This window comes from Phaseolus vulgaris, chromosome 10 (assembly GCF_051622355.1).
Source record: "Phaseolus vulgaris cultivar YP4 chromosome 10, ASM5162235v1, whole genome shotgun sequence".
In the NCBI taxonomy this organism is placed as follows: Eukaryota; Viridiplantae; Streptophyta; class Magnoliopsida; order Fabales; family Fabaceae; genus Phaseolus; species Phaseolus vulgaris.
Window position 1 is genome coordinate 20,879,160 of NC_143507.1, and position 20,400 is coordinate 20,899,559.

The following is a 20,400-nucleotide window of genomic DNA, read 5'->3' on the forward strand; positions in this document are numbered from 1 at the left end:
ATAGTTAAATATTTAACTCATGTTGTATGCAATGCAAGTTATTTATAAATGTGAAGTTGTTGTGTATTAGGATTGTTTGGGTGCCATAGACGGCACTCACGTCCGTGTTAAAGTCCCCCGAGTTGATGCTCCTCGTTTTCGTGGAAGAAAAGATTGGCCAACGCAAAACGTATTTGCTGCTTGTGATTTTGACATGAAATTCACATATGTTCTTGCCGGGTGGGAAGGAACAGCCTCTCTGATTCTAGGATATTGAAGGATGCGTTTGTACGAGACGATCCATTGGTCATTCCGGAAGGTTAGTTGAGTGTGTTTACAAGTGCAATAAATATTCATTTGGTCACATCACTTATAAGTAACAATTATTAATAGATGGTTGTAGGCAAATACTACCTTGGAGATGCGGGTTTTATGCTCAAAACCCAAGTTATAACTCCATATCGCGGAGTTCGATACCATCTAAAAGAGTATTCCCAAAGAGGTCCACAAAATGCCCGTGAGTTGTTTAATCATCGTCATTCCTCACTAAGAAATGTTATCGAAAGAACATTTGGTGTCCTCAAAAAGCGATTTCCAATTATCGCTAGCGGAACAGAGCCTCATTACTCTGTGGACACTATGACCGATATTGTTTTAGCATGTTGTATTCTTCATAACTTTCTTCGCGGGGTGGATAATGATGACTCTCTGTTGGAAGAAGTTGACCGTGAGTTGATGTAAGGAGATATAGATGTGTCACACTCGCAAACTCGTGAGGATGACTACAGGCTCGGGTCACAAATTAGGGATACTATAGCGAATGAAATGTGGACAGGTTATTGTAATAATTAATTTTATGTAACATCCGTGAACTTATATTTATATTGTTGTAAGAACAATTTCATGGTTTAATGTTGACATTCCACCTTTATTAATATTTACGTAAGAAACTATTTATGTTATTGCAAAAGTTTAACATTTTTTATGAGGTTTTATCATGGATCACGGGAAGGGTATTGCTTCAGAGTCATCTGTAGCTGTCCGTGAACACAAAAAATGGACTACCGACTACTGAATGCCATGATCGATGAGGCATCTATGGGTAACCGCATTGATGGTAGTTGGACGACGCAGGGTTACACAAAAATTGTTAAATCCTTACATCAGAGTGAATTGGTAGGGATTACAAAAAATAATGTGAAGAACAGGCACAAAAGCCTTAAGGACAAATGGCGTGAGATCCATGATCTATTTAGTGGACTGAGTGGTTTTGCTTGGAATCCAAGCACGAAAATTTTCGAGGCCGAGGATGAAGTGTGGGATTCGTTGATAAAGGCAACGTATTCAACTTGATGTTCACTTATCGCATACATTAACCACTAATTATGATTATGAGTGTATTTCTTTTCATTAATGAACAGGCAAAGCCCTCGGCCGCAAAATGGCGTGTTAATCCCATCAGGCACTACAAGTTGATGGAAGACTTATGGGGGCTTGATCGTGCTACCAGCCACGGTGGAAGAACAACACTTGCCACGTGGTCGATGAGGACGCTCACTTAGTCTCATCGCTGAAAACAAGTATACAGCTCGAGACTGGGGGGCTTGTGATCCGGTCGGTGGTCGGTTGGCGGTGACGTCAGCAGTAGATAGCCACGTGGACCGTTCTTAGTGGCACGCGTGGGCCAGGGAAGCTGATGTGGGGTGTGTTGTTGAGAGGGTTACCCGGGGGTGATCGGTGTAAAGGGGGTGGTCGGTTGTCAGACGGAATGCGCGATCATCGTTTAGATGAGACGATCGGTCGTCGCGCCATGCACAGGCAAGCTAGGAGCGAGAGGCAATTCCCAGCGAGAGTGTTGCGTATGAGTCTTGTACTGCAGAGTAGTGGAAGAAGGAGAAGATCAGGTGCTTCATAGTACTGCGCACGAGAGTGGCCTAAGGGAGCTAGCAGCCAGTCGGTGGTTGGTGCTCTCTAACCCATAACGTGCATGGAGCAATGCAGGGGTGATCACGGTGGGACAGCAGGTAACACCTGGTACGTGCACTAGCCAGGCCACACCTGGTATTCACACTGAGGTTGTACGAGACATCCAGCGAGAGAAACATGCGAAGTTACTTCGTATGTAACTAACTTAGGCGCGCCGCAGGGTATATAAAGGCCCCCCACGCTCATGCAGAGGAAAGATTTCATTCGTACAAGTTACCTGTGAACAGAGAGAGAGAGAGAGAATCACAGAGTGCACACGAGTCTCCCAGAGATTCATCGTACTTAGTTTTTTGGTGGTTTTGTGTGGCTGACTTGAGCGTCGGAGTGCAATCGACCGCTAGAGGCGCCGTTTGTTGTGTTTCGCAGGCACGCTTGGGGTTCTTTGCGGAAGGCACAAGTTTGACGTGGCGAGTTCTTTGACAATCAAGTTCCCGGCAAGATCATTTGGCGCCCACCGTGGGGCCCGTGTGAATTTGTGATCCCATCCACCTTGCTGCTAAGTTTCGTCGTTTGTTCTTGAGATTCTTGCGGAAAAAATGAGGAAGACAAGGCAAACTTCACCCGCGCCATCAGCTGAAGAGGCAGCTGTGACAATGGCGCAAGTCTTGGAAATGATGCGAGCGCTGCAAGATGAGGTGGCGGCGTCAAGAATGGAGCAAGGAAGGATGCAAGCAGATTTGACTGCATCCCAGGGAAGGAATGAAGAGCTAGATCGCGTTAACGAAGAATTGCGCAAGACTTTGCAGGCGCAGAAGGAGCGGGTGGCAGCAGAGAGAGTGGCGCCGCCACCGTCTCCCCCCAGGACTTTCCCCATGCCATTCTCATCTGAGATCATGGGTGCAGTGGTGCCACCAGGCTTGGTGGGGGTGAAAGCCTCGTTTACAGGGGTGGAGGACCCAGAAACGCATCTGACAGCGTTTCACACCTAGATGATGCTTTCTGGGGGCTCAGACGCGGTGTACTGCAAACTGTTCATGAGCACATTGAGTGGGATCGCTTTGGAGTGGTTCGTGAGCCTACCAGATGGCCACATCACTTCGTTTCAGCAGTTCTCGAAGCTGTTCATGGAGCAGTACATCATCAACAGGGCACCCCAGTGGTGTCGTACGACCTGTTCGACGTGCGCCAGAACCAGGGCGAGTGCCTCCGGGACTACCTTAGCCGTTTTGGGGCTCAGGTGGTGAGGTTGCCCCGCAAAGATGAGGATATGATGGTGCATGCGTTCAAGAAAGGGGTTCTGGCGGGCCCTTTCAGTGAATCTTTGATCAGGAACCGCCCCAGCACCTTCGCTGAGATTAGGCGTCGTGCTGTGGCGCACATTGTGGCAGAAACAGCTGTTTCTGAAAAGAGGGAAAGTGCGATCCCGACCAAATCGCGCGTAGGCCCGAGTAGGTCTCAGCAGCCAATGAGGGTGCACGAGGCCAAAGAGGGAAAGGGGGCCCAGGGAAAGCCCCGCCCTTATGAACCTAGGACTGACCAGGGCAGGGGGCGCGCGAGGGAGAGCAACGCGCCCCCCCAGATTCGACTTTGTGGTGGAATTGGCGGAGCTGATCGCCATTCCAGCCATAGCGGCACGTCTGCGAGCACCGGAGAAGACCGACAAGGTGCTGGGATGAAAAAAGAACGTGTGGTGTGAGTTTCACCAGGCCTATGGCCACTCACTCCACACTTGCTTGGCGTTAGGTCACCAACTCGGGAGTTGGTGAAAAGTGGTTTCCTGAGCGATTACTTGCGAGAGAAGCAAGGTGATCGGGCGTCGGGACCACCAGCGGATGATCCGCAGCACGAAGTGGCAGTGCACACGATTGCGGGAGGCTTCTCTGGAGGAGGATGTACGGCCTCTCAGAGGAAGAGGTACGCACGCTCGGTGATGGCGGTCGACTCGGTGGAAGAAGATCGCTCCCCCAACGTTGACATCACCTTCACCAAGGCGGATCTCCAGGACGTTGTGCCACACGACAACGATCCTATTGTTATCTCCTTCGTCACGGCAGGGAGAAAAGTGCACAGGGTCCTTGTAGACCAAGGAAGCTCGGCGGACGTGATGTTCTAGTCGACGTTCAACAAGCTACAACTGCCCCTCGATCATCTAAGGCCATACCCGGGGTGCTTATATGGTTTTGCAGGGGACCAAGTGGAGGTGCGAGGCTACATCGAGCTGAGAACCACGTTTACCGATGGGGCCGGGTCTCGCACCGAGAAGATCAAGTACCTAGTGGTGAATGCCCCATCTGCCTACAAAGTACTGTTGGGAAGACCGACTCTCAACAGGTTGGGTGTCGTACCGTCGACGAGGCACATGAAGTTGAAGCTGCCGTCAATGGAGGGGGTAGTGATCACCATCAAGTCAGACCAGAAGGAAGCTAGGCGCTGCTATGAGAACAGTCTCAAGCAACAGAGAAGCGTGTGCTATGTCACCACGACACCACAGCCGGGTGCAGGCGAGAGGCGATCGGAAGTGGAGGTGGTAAGGGGCACGCAAGGGGATCTGGAGATGGAGGAAGCAGTGTTGGGGGGCTCGGGAATGGCCCCAGCTGAAACTGAGGAAGACAGCATGATCACCCCTCGCGAGTCCGGAATCGCAAGGGCGGTCATCGCCAGTGAAAGGAGGTCCCACCCTGCTGAGGGGTGGGTGGAGATGGAGATCCAAGAAAAGAGGTTTAAGCTGGGGGGATCGCTCAGCGACGACACGTGAAGACAGATCGCCGAGGTGATTGAGAGGCATCTGGACGCGTTTGCGTGGTCAGCCTCGGACATGCCAGGCATTGACCCGGACTTCCTCTGCCATCGTCTTGCAATGGACCCCCAGGTCCGACCGGTGCGCCAGAGGAGGAGGAAGTTCAATGAGGAGAGAAGGCAGGTAGTCCACGAAGAAACCCGCAAACTCTTGGCCGCGGGGCACATCAGAGAAATCCAGTACCCAGAATGGCTGGCTAATGTGGTACTGGTGAAGAAGTCAAATGGTAAGTGGAGGATGTGCGTGGACTTCACCGATCTAAACAAGGCATGCCCAAAGGACTCCTATCCCCTACCCAGCATAGACGCCTTGGTGGATAGCGCGTCGGGATGCCAGCTTATGAGTTTCCTGGATGCATTCTCAAGCTATAATCAGATCAGGATGCATCTGATGGACGAGTGCAAGACTGCGTTCATGACCGAGTGGTCTTGTTACTGTTACAAGGTAATGCCCTTCGGGCTGAAGAACACGGGGGCCACCTATCAGAGGTTGATGGATAGGGTGCTCTCACCGATGTTGGGGAGGAATGTACAGGCTTACGTCGATGACATGGTGGTAACCTCGCGAGAGAAGGAGCAGCATGTCACTGATCTGGAGGAATTGTTTGCAACAATCGCCAAATACAGGTTAAAGCTCAACCCAGAGAAGTGTATTTTTGGCGTGGAAGCGGGAAAGCTTTTAGGCTTCCTCCTAACAGAGCGGGGGATCGAGGCGAACCCCGAGAAGTGTGCGACGATCATGGCAATGAGGAGCCCAACGTCGGTGAAGGAGGTGTAGCAACTCACCGGTCGGTTGGCGGCATTGTCGCGATTTATGTCCGCCGGAGGAGAGAAGGGTCATCCTTACTTCCAGTGTCTCAAACGGAACAGTAGGTTCGTTTGGACAAAGGAGTGTGAGGAGGCTTTCATTAAGCTAAAATGGTATCTGGCAAGCCCACCGGTGCTGTGCAAACCACTGGAGGGCACCCCTCTCCGCTTGTACTTTGCTGTAACGGAAAGAGCGGTCAGTTCAGCTTTGGTTCAAGAGCAAGACCAGGTCCAGAGACCTATTTATTTTGTGAGTAAGGTGCTCCAGGGTCCTGAGGTAAGGTATCAGGCCCTAGAGAAGGCAGCTCTGGCGGTGGTGTTCTCAGCAAGGAGGCTTCGCCATTACTTTCACAGCTTCACGGTTGTAGTGATGACCGATCTTCCCATCCAGAAGGTGCTCAAGAAGCCTGACGTAGCCGGGAGGATGGTGAAGTGGGCCGTAGAGCTATCTGAGTTCGATATAAGGTACGAACCCCGAGGACCGATCAAGGGGCAGGTGTTTGCGGACTTCGTCGTCGAATTGTCATTGGGCGCTGCACCTTCGGAGGGCCTAGATTTTCGCTGGGTCTTATCAGTGGATGGCTCCTCCAATCAACAGGGAAGTGGCGCTGGAGTCATCCTGGAAGGACCAAACGGAGTGCTGATCGAGCAGTCTCTGCGCTTCACTTTCAAGGCCAGCAACAACCAGGCGGAGTACGAGGCCTTGATCGCCGTATGGTGCTGGCAAGGGTGATGGGAGCAAGGAGTTTGTTGGCCAAGACCGACTCCCTGTTGGTCACCGGGCAGGTAACGGGGGAGTTCCAGGCCAAAGACCCACAGATGGCTGCATACCTCGAGTATGTGCACACCTTGAAGACGTCCTTTGCAGAGTTTGAGTTGGTCCACGTACCAAGAGAGCAGAATGCCAGAGCTGACTTGCTCGCTAAGCTAGCCAGCTCAGGCAAGGGGGGTAGGCAGAGGACCGTCATCCAAGAGACCTTGAAGGTACCTCGCGCGTTCGTAACGGACAACCAAGTACTTCAAGTGTGCAAATCAAGGGAGCGCATAGCGATCGGTCATCGGTCTCTAACTCAAGAAACTTTGAGAGCGCCCAGGCTGAGAGCGCGACCAATAAGAACCGATGAGGCGATTGAGGTTTGCGCTGTAGGAAGAACTGACACGTGGATAACGTCGTACCAGCGATATTTGGCATATGGGGTGCTCCCGCTGGATCCGTCGGAGGCGAAAAGGGTAAAGAAGAGGTCGAGTAAGTTTACCCTTATCGATGGGGACCTCTTTAAGTTTGGATTCACCCATCCAGTGTTGGTGTGCGTGCACGAAGAGCAGTGCACGAGGATCATGTCAGAGCTCCACGAGGGAGTGTGTGGAAGCCACGTTAGTGGTCGCGCCTTGGCAAGTAGAGTTCTCTGCGCAGGGTACTACTGGCCAACGCTGAAAGAAGACTGCGTGGGGTATGCTCAACGTTGCAAGCAGTGCCAGCAACACGCAGATTGGCACAAGGCGCCCCCTGAAGAGCTAAGGTCGATTCACAGCCCATGGCCGTTCCACACCTGGGGAATCGACATCCTGGGACCCTTTCCCTTAGCAGTGAGGCAGATGAAGTTTCTGATGGTCGCCATAGAGTATTTCACAAAGTGGGTGGAGGCAGAGCCGGTCGCGCAGATCACCGCTCACAAGGTCCAACAGTTCGTGTGGAAGAACATTGTGTGCCGTTTCGGAGTGCCCAAGCGTTTAGTCTCCGACAATGGTACCCAGTTTACGAGTCACCAGCTGAAGAACCTGTGCGAAGAAATAGGAATACAGCAGGTGTTCGCCTCGGTGGAGCACCCTCAAACGAACGGGCAGGTGGAATCGGCCAACCGAGTACTGCTCAGAGGGTTGAAGAGAAGGTTGGAAAAGGCCAAGGGAACGTGGGCAGAGGAGGTTCCCAGGATCAGGTGGGCCTATCACACCACTCCACAATCTAGCACCCATGAGACACCGTTCAGTTTGGTCTATGGGTCGGACGCTATGATCCTTGTGGAGATACAAGAAAGCTCACCAAGGTTTTTAAATTTCGTGGCCGAGGAGTCCAACGAGGAGAGGAAAGTAAACCTGGACCTCCTGGATGAGGTGCGAGAGGGTCAGTGCCGAAGCCGTAAAGAGAAGGGTGGAGCGTAGGCACAACTCCAAGGTGCGACCGAGGCAGTTCCAAGAAGGGAACCTGGTGATGAGGAAAGCACATCAGCACGAGTTGGAGAATAAGTTGTCCCCTAAGTGGATTGGCCCGTTCAGAGTGGTGGAAACGCTGGAGAATGGCGCCTATCGGCTGGAGACTTTGGACGGAGGGACGATCCCCAGAACATGGAACGCCACGCATTTAAAGTTCTATTTCAGTTGAGAATGTAAAGTAGTCGCGCCTTTGCGCTAGTATAAACAGCTTGAACAGATCAGGGGGCACTCTTTTTCCCAGAAGAGGGTTTTAATGAGGCCACCCAATAAAAAAAAAGGAAGTTATCTGTATGAAAGGTTTGCAAGTTTTTAAGTTAAAATCCTACTCGCCCCAGGCGCGAGCGCAGGTAACCGGTTAAACCCTCCTCGCCCCAAGCGCGAGCAGGGCGGTCGGTTTAAAGACCTCCTCACCCAGGTGTGAGCGTAGGCAACTAAGGTTCGAAAGGCCAGGGGTGTTAGTAAGTCCAATAAAGGGAAGGGGGGATTTCGAGAAACACCTTTACCCAAGTGCATAGCATTAAAGTTGGCGCAGTAGAATTCTTAGTCAAGAAACCCTCCTCACCCCAGGAGTGAGGAGGACGATGTACGACCCGACGGGTTAGGGTTTGATGGCCTTGGGGCAAGCAAGAGGGGTTATCGAGAAACACTCTTTTGCCCAAGACAATGCATCATCCTCGACCGATCGAGGTCGAAGTCCTCTATGCATTTAGCGCTGGAGCGACACACAACCTAGATGGATGTAAGGTGGAAGCAGAGGCTCGATGACTGAGGAGTAGCTGTGGCGCTTTGATCGGTCATCGGTGGTTAAAACAGTATTAAGAGTTTTTGACAAGTTCTTACGCAGTAGGCCTGAGCGAGCCAAGCTCGGACGTTATCAAGTGTCGTTAGTTGTGGTCAAAGTCAGAAGGAAAAGTTCAAATACAGTTAAGGTTTTGTACCAAGCTCGTGTAGGTTAAACAATTAATCGTGCATAGCGAGAGCTAAAGGCTAAGTAAGAGGTACACAACAGAACAAGCAGTAAGAGAAAAGAGGAATTTAATATATACAGTCAAAGTCCTTACAAGACAAGTGTTTATGAATAAAATAAAGAAAGCTGCATCAAAAAGAAATCATGGGCGGACGATCTTGCCATCCACAACTTTGAAGTCCATCGCGAACTGAGAATAGTCAGCCTCTGGGAAGACGCACTTCACCTGCTCGAGGGCCAAGTCAAACCCGTCAGCGAAGGTATCGGCAGCCTCTTCCCAAAGCTTGGTCTTCTCGTTCTCAAGCACGACCTTCTCGGTAGTCAGAGTGGCGTTGGCAGATTCAGCGTCCTTGAGCTTTTGGTCTTTTGCTGAGAGAACCTCCACAATGTTTGCAAGCTGTTGACACAGAAAGGCATTCTCGGTCTCAAGCTGGAGGGTCCTTCCCGTTGTCTCCAGCAGATCAGCATCAAGATGGCATCCCCCATCAGCATCTCCGTCTTGATGGTCTCCTGGATTTGTAGGGCACGTCCTTTCTTGGCCTCCTCCAGCATGTCCTTCAGCATGTCGTTGGTATTTTGAAGAGCCTCGTAGTCGCTTTGGAGCGACTCCTTCTGGTTGAGCAGCTCGTTCACCTTACCTTCCAGCTTCTCAAGACGGCGATGTTGCGTGGAGAATTCGAGGGAAAGCACCATCTGGCGGGCCAGATGGAGATCAACTTCGCTGGCACTCCACTTGACTAGCTCGCGTCCTTGAATCAGCTGCTTAGTCAGGCGAAGGACCCTGGAGAGCCCCTCAGCGCTTGACCTCGATGCTTGAAGGGAGCTCTCGCCACCACCCTCGGTTGTGGTAGCAGAATCTTGAGGGCATGGAGAGGTGGGAGGGCGAGAGGTCCCCTCTGAGCGCGCCACCCCGCTCCCAGTTGCTTGAGGCGGTGGGAGTGGTCCGGCAGGAGCGGGGAAGGAAGAGGAGGTGGAGAAGGAGGGTGTGCAGGGGAGGCCTGAGCCTGAGGGGTTAGGATGGCGTTTTCCTCAGGTACCTCGGTTCCCCTTTTTCTCCGTTGGACCAAGGGGGACCCCGAGCTCTCCTCGTCGATGGTCACGACGGTGGTGGGAGCCTTCACCAACCGTTTCCTCTTCTTATCACCCCTGGTCTCGGGGCCTTCAGCTAGCACGACCGAGATGGGGAAAGCGAGAATGGGTTCGGCGGTCGCCTCCACTCCAGAGGACGACCCGGCAGCTCGTCGGCTTTTGGCGAGCTCGATCAGTTGTTGCCGGCGTTCCCTCGTGGAAGTCATATCTGCACCAGGTAAGCATAACAAGAGGTTAGTGCGCAAGAAGCCGAGAAGCAAATAAAACAAAGCGCAGGCAGGCGATTAGCATATGCAGATGAATGAGTATGGCAAGCAAGCACGAGGCGCATGTTCAAAAGAAAAAAAAACATAATAGCAAGTCAGAGAGAAGATAAGAGGGCAAACCAATGTATTTCTTGAGCATCTCTGCATCAAACTCGTGCTTGATGAGGGTGGAGGAGACAAACTTGGTGCCCAAGCTCGAAAGAAGGCCACACAGCTCGCGCTCGTATGGCGCCATGGCCTCCAAACCCCAGGGTTTCCTTAATTCTACCTTGGGAACCCAGTAGAGGGGAAAGCCCTCGAGTAAGGTTGGGTTGTGCTCGTTGGAGGTGATCATATAAAACCTACCCTTCCAATCCTTGAAGGATTGTTGGTATAGGCCCAAGATCACCCTCCCTGAGACACCATTCAGGCTTACCCACGACCTGTCACCAGGGTTCTTGGCCTCGAAGAAATGGAGGAAGACGTCGGTCGATGGAGGGTGCCCGAAATGGTTGCATAGGATTTCGAACGCCCGGATGAATGGCCAAGCGTTCGGGTGGAGTTGACACGGAGCCACGTTCAGCTCGGTGAGGAGATCCTTCTCGAAGAAGGTGAAAGGGAGTCGGAGACGCAGCCTCTTGAAGATGGCTGAGTAGATGAAGGTGAAGGGCACCCCATTGGTGGCCCTATCGTCCACGCATATAGGCATGCCTCGGGGGGGGATGCACACGCCTAGGTGTCTGTCGTCTTCCCTATCGAGGGCACTTGAGGGCTCGTCCGCGTCACTCTTGAGCAGGGTGGCTAAGTGATCAGCGGGAAGTTGGCTAGAGGTTTCGGCGAGCAGATGGAGGGGAGCCCACTGGTACGCTCGCGCGTAGTCTTGGGGAGCAAGAGGCGCTCTGGGTTGCGCGCTCACCGAAGGAGTTGCGCTTGTTGAAGACGACGATGGTGCACGGGCAGAAGGCTGTGCACCGGAAGGAGAAGCAAGGCGTGCGGTGGTTTTTGTGCGAGCCATTAGCTACAGTGGAAAAGAAAGATAAAATGATGGGTCAATGAGAAACAAGAGGAAGACAAAGGGAACGAAAGCACGGTGAGAAGAGAATGGAGAAACGAAGGTGACGAAGGGGAAGAAGAAGTGAAAACGCAAAAAAAGAAGAAGCCAGAGGAAACCCTGGTACAGTGCAAAAGAAGAAAAAACAATCCACAATGTATGCACATTGCACTTATTGAACAATGCAATCGGTCAAAGATGTCCAAATATGCCATAGATGAGGAAAAGGGGTACCTTTTGTCGATCGCTGGCAGTTTCTGGAAGCTTGAGATTGGGGAAGATGAATCGCAAGCGGGGAGTCGAAAGGTTTCAAAGAAAAAGTGTTGGAGAAGGTGATGGAACAGTGAAGGTGCGTAAGTTTTGAACGTGAAGAGGCGCAAATAACGCTTCATGCTAGCCATTGATGCGTACACATGTCGCAAGATGAAGGGAGGAAAGCGTAACGTCGCTTAAAGCACAGCACGTGATGTGGCGCGTGATGAGGCACGTGACGTGGCGTCACTTGCCACGTGGTCGATGAGGACGCTCACTTAGTCTCATCGCTGAAAACAAGTATACAGCTCGAGACTGGGGGGCTTGTGATCCGGTCGGTGGTCGGTTGGCAGTGACGTCAGCAGTAGATAGCCACGTGGACCGTTCTTAGTGGCACGCGTGGGCCAGGGAAGCTGATGTGTGGTGTGTTGTTGAGAGGGTTACCCGGGGGTGATCGGTGTAAAGGGGGTGGTCGGTTGTCAGACGGAATGCGCGATCATCGTTTAGATGAGACGATCGGTCGTCGCGCCACGCACATGCAAGCTAGGAGCGAGAGGCAATTCCCAGCGAGAGTGTTGCGTATGAGTCTTGTACTGCAGAGTAGTGGAAGAAGGAGAAGATCAGGTGCTTCATAGTACTGTGCACGAGAGTGGCCTAAGGGAGCTAGCAGCCAGTCGGTGGTTGGTGCTCTCTAACCCATAACGTGCATGGAGCAATGCAGGGGTGATCACGGTGGGACAGCAGGTAACACCTGGTACGTGCGCTAGCCAGGCCACACCTGGTATTCACACTGAGGTTGTACGAGACATCCAGCGAGAGAAACATGCGAAGTTACTTCATATGTAACTAACTCAGGCGCGCCGCAGGGTATATAAAGGCCCCCCACGCTCATGCAGAGGAAAGATTTCATTCGTACAAGTTACCCGTTAACAGAGAGAGAGAGAGAATCACAGAGTGCACACGAGTCTCCCAGAGATTCATCGTACTTAGTTCTTTGGTGGTTTTGTGTGGCTGACTTGAGCGTTGGAGTGCAATCGGCCGCTAGAGGCGCCGTTTGTTGTGTTTCGCAGGCACGCTTGGGGTTCTTTGCGGAAGGCACAAGTTTGACGTGGCGAGTTCTTTGACAATCAAGTTCCCGGCAAGATCATTATTATTATGCACAAAATTTATCAATGAATTTTGCTTTAATAAACTAAAATACTGCATTAATACACATTAATATTTATTTCTTAAAAAAAAAATCCTTTATCGAATTATACATCCAACACATTTTCAGAAATAATTTGTTCCATATCGGAAATAATCTTTTAATTGCATACAACTATAATTGAAAAATAAATAATTCACAATTACAACTTTGTTCTCAATAATGTTTATCAATCATAAATATGATCCAAAAAATTTATATAATTTATAATTTTCTGAAGTTAGCTCGAACACGATATCGAAAATAATGTTTCAATTTCCGAAAAAATTATTTTAATTTAAAAAAAATATAATTCACAAATAATCAATCAAAATAATTTTTTTTATCAATTTTTAAATATAAGGACAAATGTGTAAAGTTACATTTTTATCAATTAAAAAAAAATACAATTTCAATCACATCCATCACATCACTCACAAACTTTTATAAACTTTCCCTACACTTTCCCCTCTCTTTACCTTAATCCAAACACCCTAACTTTCTTTACACTTTCTCTTCAAATCATCTCAAATTCACTCCCTCATTTCCACTCCCTAATCCAAACAAAGCCTTAGTGCGCGTACAATACTTTTCACTATTAAATTAATACTTTTCACTATTATTGAATGAGTTAATTTGTCTTAGCTATTTTGTGCATAGTATGAAAGAATCGCAATATAAGTATGCTGTAAAAATCATTATAAATTAGAATAATAAATAAATTACAAATATTAATTTAATTAGCTTTATGTTATTTTTTTTATATTTAGGGTAATTATAAAAATGTTCTTCATGTGTAGAATTGTGTGGATTTTAATATTTATCCTTTACACAAAATCAGTTTTGTATGAGTAAACCTGTTATCCACCATTATGTTATTTAAATCAGTTCTGGCATTTTTTGTTGTTGTGCACGATGTTAGGTTTGGAGTTTAGAAGCAGTATTTATTCTTTGTTCATCACCTATTTAGGAAGCTTTGAACATTATATATAATGTTTGGAATACAATTCTATTTTATTTATTTATAAAAAAAAAGTTATAGCATTTTTCTTTATCAAGACTTATTATGACTTCTACGTTAAATATTATAATTTTTTATCCCTTATAAATACTACTACGTAATAATTGCAAAAGAAATCATGCAACACGATGGCATTTTCATCTTGGACCAATTATATTAAAGATGGAAAAATATTTATACATAACATTTGGATTAAGTGATATGCTCAGAAATGTGAATGAGAATATCAATGATGTTGTTTGTGTCTCTCCTCGTCTATAAAGAAATGAAGAGATTACAAAAGTCACGTAAATATTTGTAAACAATTAGACAAATACGTGTATCCTATTTTTTTTACACTATCCACTGCAGATATAATAAAACTAAAAAAAATATAACTAAAATTATAAAAATAATTATAAAAATTACATATAAAAATTTACTTTTCCTACTGTACCTGAGTGGAGAGATGGGGCCCAGGCACGGTCGGTTGACGTGGTGTAATTGCTGACGTGTTGATCTTCTTCTCCTCTGGTCGATTGTCCTTTCTTGCTGTCTCCTTTGGTCGGTCGTCCCTTCGTGCTATCAACTTCGGTCGGGCGGGGGAGGGTACCTGCGAAGGCACTCCGACGCTCAAGTAAGTATGAGATTCTAAGCGCAGTTTCGTAAGTGAATGAAAACGTACCTTTCTCTGGCTTGAGCACAGTATTTATAGGATTGCCTAATGGGCTTTCTATCCCTTGGGCTCAGGGTGGTTATGGATATGTCTTGTCAGTCGTGCTCCGGAATACCTGGGGAACATATCTTCTCTAAACGCATATTCCTTATTCTTCGGAGGTGTATCTTAACCACCTTAGCTTGTCACATAAATGCCCTTACATTTATTGTGTATAAGGCCGGTCGGCCACGTGCGTTCGTTTCCATTTAGTGTATAAGGCCGGTCGGCCACGTGCGTTCGTCCGGTGCCTACCAGTACACCTACTTTGTCCCCAATTTTTTTTTTAATTGATTTTCTAACTTTTTAAAACATAACTAAATTTAAAAAAAAAACATTTACATAATTTTCAATTCTAAATAATAAATTTTGAATATAAATATTTTTTTATATTTTATTTATATATTTAATTAATATTTATGTACAACAAAAAATAATTAAAATAACATAAAAAAATTATTTTAAAAACTATATTAATTATATTAAAAAAAATTAAATATATTTTAATAATAATAATAATAATAATTATTATTATTATTATTATTATATTATTATTATTATTATTATTATTATTATTATTATTATTATTATTATTATTATTATTATTATTATTATTATTATTATTATTATTATTATTATTCTTCTTCTTCTTCTTCTTATTATTATTATTATTATTATTATTATTATTATTATTATTATTATTATTATTATTATTATTATTATTATTATTATTATTATTATTATTATTATTATTATTATTATTATTATTATTATTATTATTATTATTATTATTATTATTATTATTATTATTATTATTATTATTATTATTATTATTATTATTATTATTATTATTATTATTATTATTATTATTATTATTATTATTATTATTATTATTATTATTATTATTATTATTATTATTATTATTATTATTATTATTATTATTATTATTATTATTATTATTATTATTATTATTATTATTATTATTATTATTATTATTATTATTATTATTATTATTATTATTATTATTATTATTATTATTATTATTATTATTATTATTATTATTATTATTATTATTATTATTATTATTATTATTATTATTATTATTATTATTATTATTATTATTATTATTATTATTATTATTATTATTATTATTATTATTATTATTATTATTATTATTATTATTATTATTATTATTATTATTATTATTATTATTATTATTATTATTATTATTATTATTATTATTATTATTATTATTATTATTATTATTATTATTATTATTATTATTATTATTATTATTATTATTATTATTATTATTATTATTATTATTATTATTATTATTATTATTATTATTATTATTATTATTATTATTATTATTATTAACCATGTGTCAGAGGAAGTCAAATGAAGTTCTTTTGGAAAGATAGAGAATCTATGACTACAATACCAACAAATATTTGTAATCATATATTATGAGTATTATTATTATAATGATTATTTTAATAATTATTATTATTATGCGATTTATTCTTATTATTATAATAATAATTAGTATTATGTTTAATAATATAATAATAATTATTATTATTATATTAACAAAATCAAATTAGTCGCTAATTTGTAGGGATATATTTGTTTTTAGCGATCAATTTGATTTCGATAACTAAATTAGTACAAATTAATGACGAAAATCAAATTTGGTCGTTCATTTGTAGAGATTTAGAGAACGAAATTAAATCGATTGCTAATTTGTAATGGCATATTTGTATTTAGCGATCAATTTGATTTTGGTTGCTAAATCAATGCAAATTAGCGACAAAAATCAAATTGGTCGCTAATTTGTAAAGATTTAGTGACCAAAATCATATCGACCGCTATTTCGGTCACAATTTGAGATCAATTTATTTTGGTCATTAAAATCAATTACCAAATGATCTTTATCTTGTTGTGGACTTCAACTGGATCTCAATCAAATTAAAAAAAATTAAAATTAAAACCTAAAAATGGAACCAAAATGAAAAGAAAATTGGAGGCACCTCTAGTTAAGCTTCAAACTTCTCCATTGGCTAACCCTTCCAAGATTCATCTTTCAAGCTAATTCTTCCAGCATCTTCTTTACCACCGTGAGCTGGAAAAAATGGAAGCTTCAAATCAATGGAGGCACGAACAAGCCACAAACCAATCAAACCAATTGTTAATGAAGAAGACGAAGATTTCAATGAAGATAGAAAATGAGAGGGAGAGGGAGAGGGAGAGCGAAAATGAAAGGGAAATTGAAATTGATTTAGGAATTTTATATTTCTAAAGTGAAGAAAAGTCGAAAATAAGAGGGAAAAGTGGCACACCTGGCTTAGAGAGAAAGGTATAGGTGACACTAAGTCGTTAACTAGTGAAGGTCAAGCCCTAACTCCCACCAACCCTTATAAGATTGTCTAGCCCAAGCTTAACCCTATGAAAATCGTACATGTAATGACAATCATGCCCTAGCTTTTCCACACTTCAAGATAACATTGGTTTGACCCTAGTTTATCCTCTTCACATGTTGCATGGAACGACGACCAGACCCTAGCTTATCCTCCCTTCAAGCTAGCATCGATTTGACTCTAACTTATGTCTTCACATTTTTCCAATTTCGATTAATACTTACTGTAATGTCAACTTAGAGTAGTTCTAATAGACTATAATAACATCTAATGTTCAACCAACAACACTCTCTTTTAGTGTTTAATTCAGGGTATCTTTGTAGTGTACTAACACAAAGTGATTATTTTTTCTTCCGAACATTAATATTGAAAAAAAGGTGTGATGTAGAGACATAAATAATATATTCTTAAGATTGATTACAGTATAAATGATAATATATATATATATATATATATATATATATATATTATATATATAAAAGTTGAGATTGTCAATTCTCAATAATATTTTGAAAAAAAAATGTGATGGAGGGAAATAAATGATATATTTTTAAAAAGTATTTTAAATTTTGTTTTTATTAGTAAAAGAATTAAATTAATATGAAGAACTAAGAGGTTACTATAAGAAAAAATGGATATACTTACGCCAAAAATTCATTGATAAATCAGCATTATCCACGGAACAAAATTAGTAGGTAATCTGGGTGTAGGTAATTTACCTACGGACAGTGTGTCCGTTTGCAGGTAATATCCACCAACTCAATCTTTATGTAAATCCATAAGTAACTTGCATATTTTACTTTTAATTTTTACATTATAAATTTTATCTTTATTATTATTATTTTTTATCATTATTTACAATTATTATTTATATTATCATGATTATTATTAATGTTAGTAACAAACCATCCTAAGAGACTCAAACCTAAGTTCCTTGAGTGACCCAAGAGCCTTTAACTACTATACAAGACAAACTCGTTGTCATATTATGATTATTATTATACCATGATTATACTTATCATTATAATTATTATAATAATATTCTTCATATTACTATTATTAATATTATTATCACTATTACTATTACTATTAATATTATTGTTACTATTTTTATTGTTAATATTTTTAATACTATTAATAATAAATTATATTAATAATATGAATAATAACAATAATAATATTAATAACACTATCAATATTAATACTATAAATAATATTATTAATGCTATTGATATAATTTATATTATTAATATTATTAGTTTTATTATTATTAATAGTTTTATTATTATTATTCATGTTATCAATATTATCAAAATTATTAATATTATACTAATATTTTTTAAATTATTAATATTTGTAATATTATTGTTCTCGAACGAGGTTGGGACTAAAAGAATGATTACCGTCCTTCTTGGTCAGTCGGTCTTCCTCTACCTCCTCTCTTCCCTGAATAACATCACAACTCTCCTTTTGTTCTCGTCGGTTGACCTGGTCCCCGGTTGACTCTGGGAGTAGGTTGTGACTCCGTTTGCTTCTACTAGATTTGCTCTTTCCCTGGGATGTTGGAACGCGGCTCCGTTTGAAACAGAGGGGGCCCTACTTGTTGATTGCACTCCGACGATCAAGTCAGTATTGGGCTAAGAAACAATGAGTAAAATAAGCTAGCAATTTCAGTCTTAGAAACGGTGTACCTTTACCAGGGATCTCAAGTCCTTTTTATAGACTATTTAGGTTGCCTCACTGTAACAACCCTCCTCTCACGAGAACCTTATCTCGAGTGAAAGTAGGTTTGACGGGAGGACATTCAATTACGTTGTTACATAATCTTAGTGTAACAACCGCACAAAATCTTCGTCTTTGGAGTGCACAATCTTAACAGCATGGCCGCCAGGGTACCAACTCATGCACCAACATCATGGGGCCCATCTGTCACTGTAGGCGTTCTAGCATTTACGTATCATTGATAAGTGTCTAATTTCAGTAATATTTCATATTAAAATATAGGCACTTATGAGGATTTATTGCTAATTTACATATAAAATAATCCCTAATTTATGAATTTATACCTTTTTACATTTTTTATGATCTTTATTTGAATAAGAGTATTTTATTCCCAAATTTGGTGTTAATTGCAGATTTCTAAGGAAGATTGGAGATTTGGATTAAAGATTAATGATTTGAGCTAAAAAGATAAAGATAGAAGGTCCCAGAATGGAAAAGATGCAAAAAAAGATTGGGCTTTTTTTTTATGTTTTATCATTTAGCCCATTAGCGCGACACAATAAACAACCTAACCCTAGAAAACTAGGATAAATAGAGGGCTAGAGGCTCAAACTTAGTGTGCCAGATTGAGAGGAAAACACCATAAAGTGAATTGTAACCCAATTGGGAGAATGGAAGGTGATAGAAGTATGCGTGGCTAATTCTACCATTTGGGATTGGGAGTAATCTGCTCAAACTCTTATGTATTGAGGTGATATTTTATATATTAATATTCAGTTCTTGATTGATTATTGGTATTGTTGTTTTACTTTTAATTCTCCGTGACAAATTGAGAATCTTAAATCTGACCGGGAGGTATTTTTAGGGTTCGGACCTAAACAACAATACTTAACATATTTGAGTGCTAGGAATAGACTTGAAATGTTAATTGCTATTAAACGTCTGAGCTTCGTTCTAAGTTGTTCTTATAAGTATGCGAGGGATCGATAGTTAGGGAACATTCTTAAGGATTTTATATGCGAGGAATCGATATAAATGATTTTTATACGGGCATCAATTTCAATTAAAGAACTTAATATTAACATGCTAATCAAAATACATGAGAGTGAGAGAGATGAAACTTAATCCCAATTTTTCCAATTGAAGCAACTAATTCTTTGTTTGTTTTCTTATTGATCAGTGCCAACATAATCACTTCACACTCTTTTTTTATTGTTCTGTTGTCTGTTGTTATATTTAGCGAATATTGTACTCGATGATTCACTGTTCTGTGTGGGATCGATATCCGTCCTTAGGGACAATTATTACTTCTGACAAATGCGGTGCACTTGCCGTAAAAAGTCATCAATCATGCATGCAGCTTACCCCTAAAAATCCTAGCGCTTTTAGGCCTAGGCGTCTCTAGTGGGTATTTACTTGTGCTAGACCCCGAAGGTACTATACACACCACATGCACTTTCACTGATTAGGCCTTACATATACGGGTTTCAATCTTTGAGGGCCCACTTATGTGGCCCATTATCTCGACCACACCACCGAGCTGACCTGCTCCACACAGATGTCGATGTCCTATCTCCTGAGCACCGAGTCCAGCGCTCTAGTCCAATACACAAGCCTCCCAGGCTCGAGCTGGAACTTGTTCCAGTTAAGAGGCTAACTGCTTGCCTGCGACGACCTACGTGTCTTGTGAGTGACGCGACATGCACAGTGCCTTTAGGTGACGTTTCACCATACTCCCTCACCAGCGTACACGTGGCCACATCAACGGTTGGAAAGCGTTGCCGCTTGCGCTTCCCCTTATACGTTAACCCTTCAATTTTACGCTCTCTTCTCTATTCCATTCCACTTTCGCAATTTCTTTCACACACTCTGCTCTGAACTCCCTGTTTCCTCTTCTCCAAATGAGCCTCTTCTCCTTTCTTCATCAATAAACTAAAGGTACATTTTTTTATCTTGTGACTGCCTTTGGTCCACCATTTCAATGCTTTTAATCTGCTCAAAACTGCACTGGGACTGTTTATATTTCTCGCATCT

General features: G+C 42.7%; 1 protein-coding gene across 1 annotated transcript; it reads left to right on the forward strand.

Annotated features, from left to right (window-relative positions):
• The first annotated feature begins 1,035 nt into the window (after nucleotides 1-1,035).
• On the forward strand, nucleotides 1,036-1,541 carry LOC137817916 (L10-interacting MYB domain-containing protein-like). Its single transcript, XM_068621141.1, has 2 exons — nucleotides 1,036-1,314; nucleotides 1,401-1,541. Exons 1-2 carry the CDS (start codon nucleotides 1,036-1,038, stop codon nucleotides 1,539-1,541), a joined length of 420 nt encoding a protein of 139 aa, XP_068477242.1.
• Nucleotides 1,542-20,400: the final 18,859 nt, after the last annotated feature.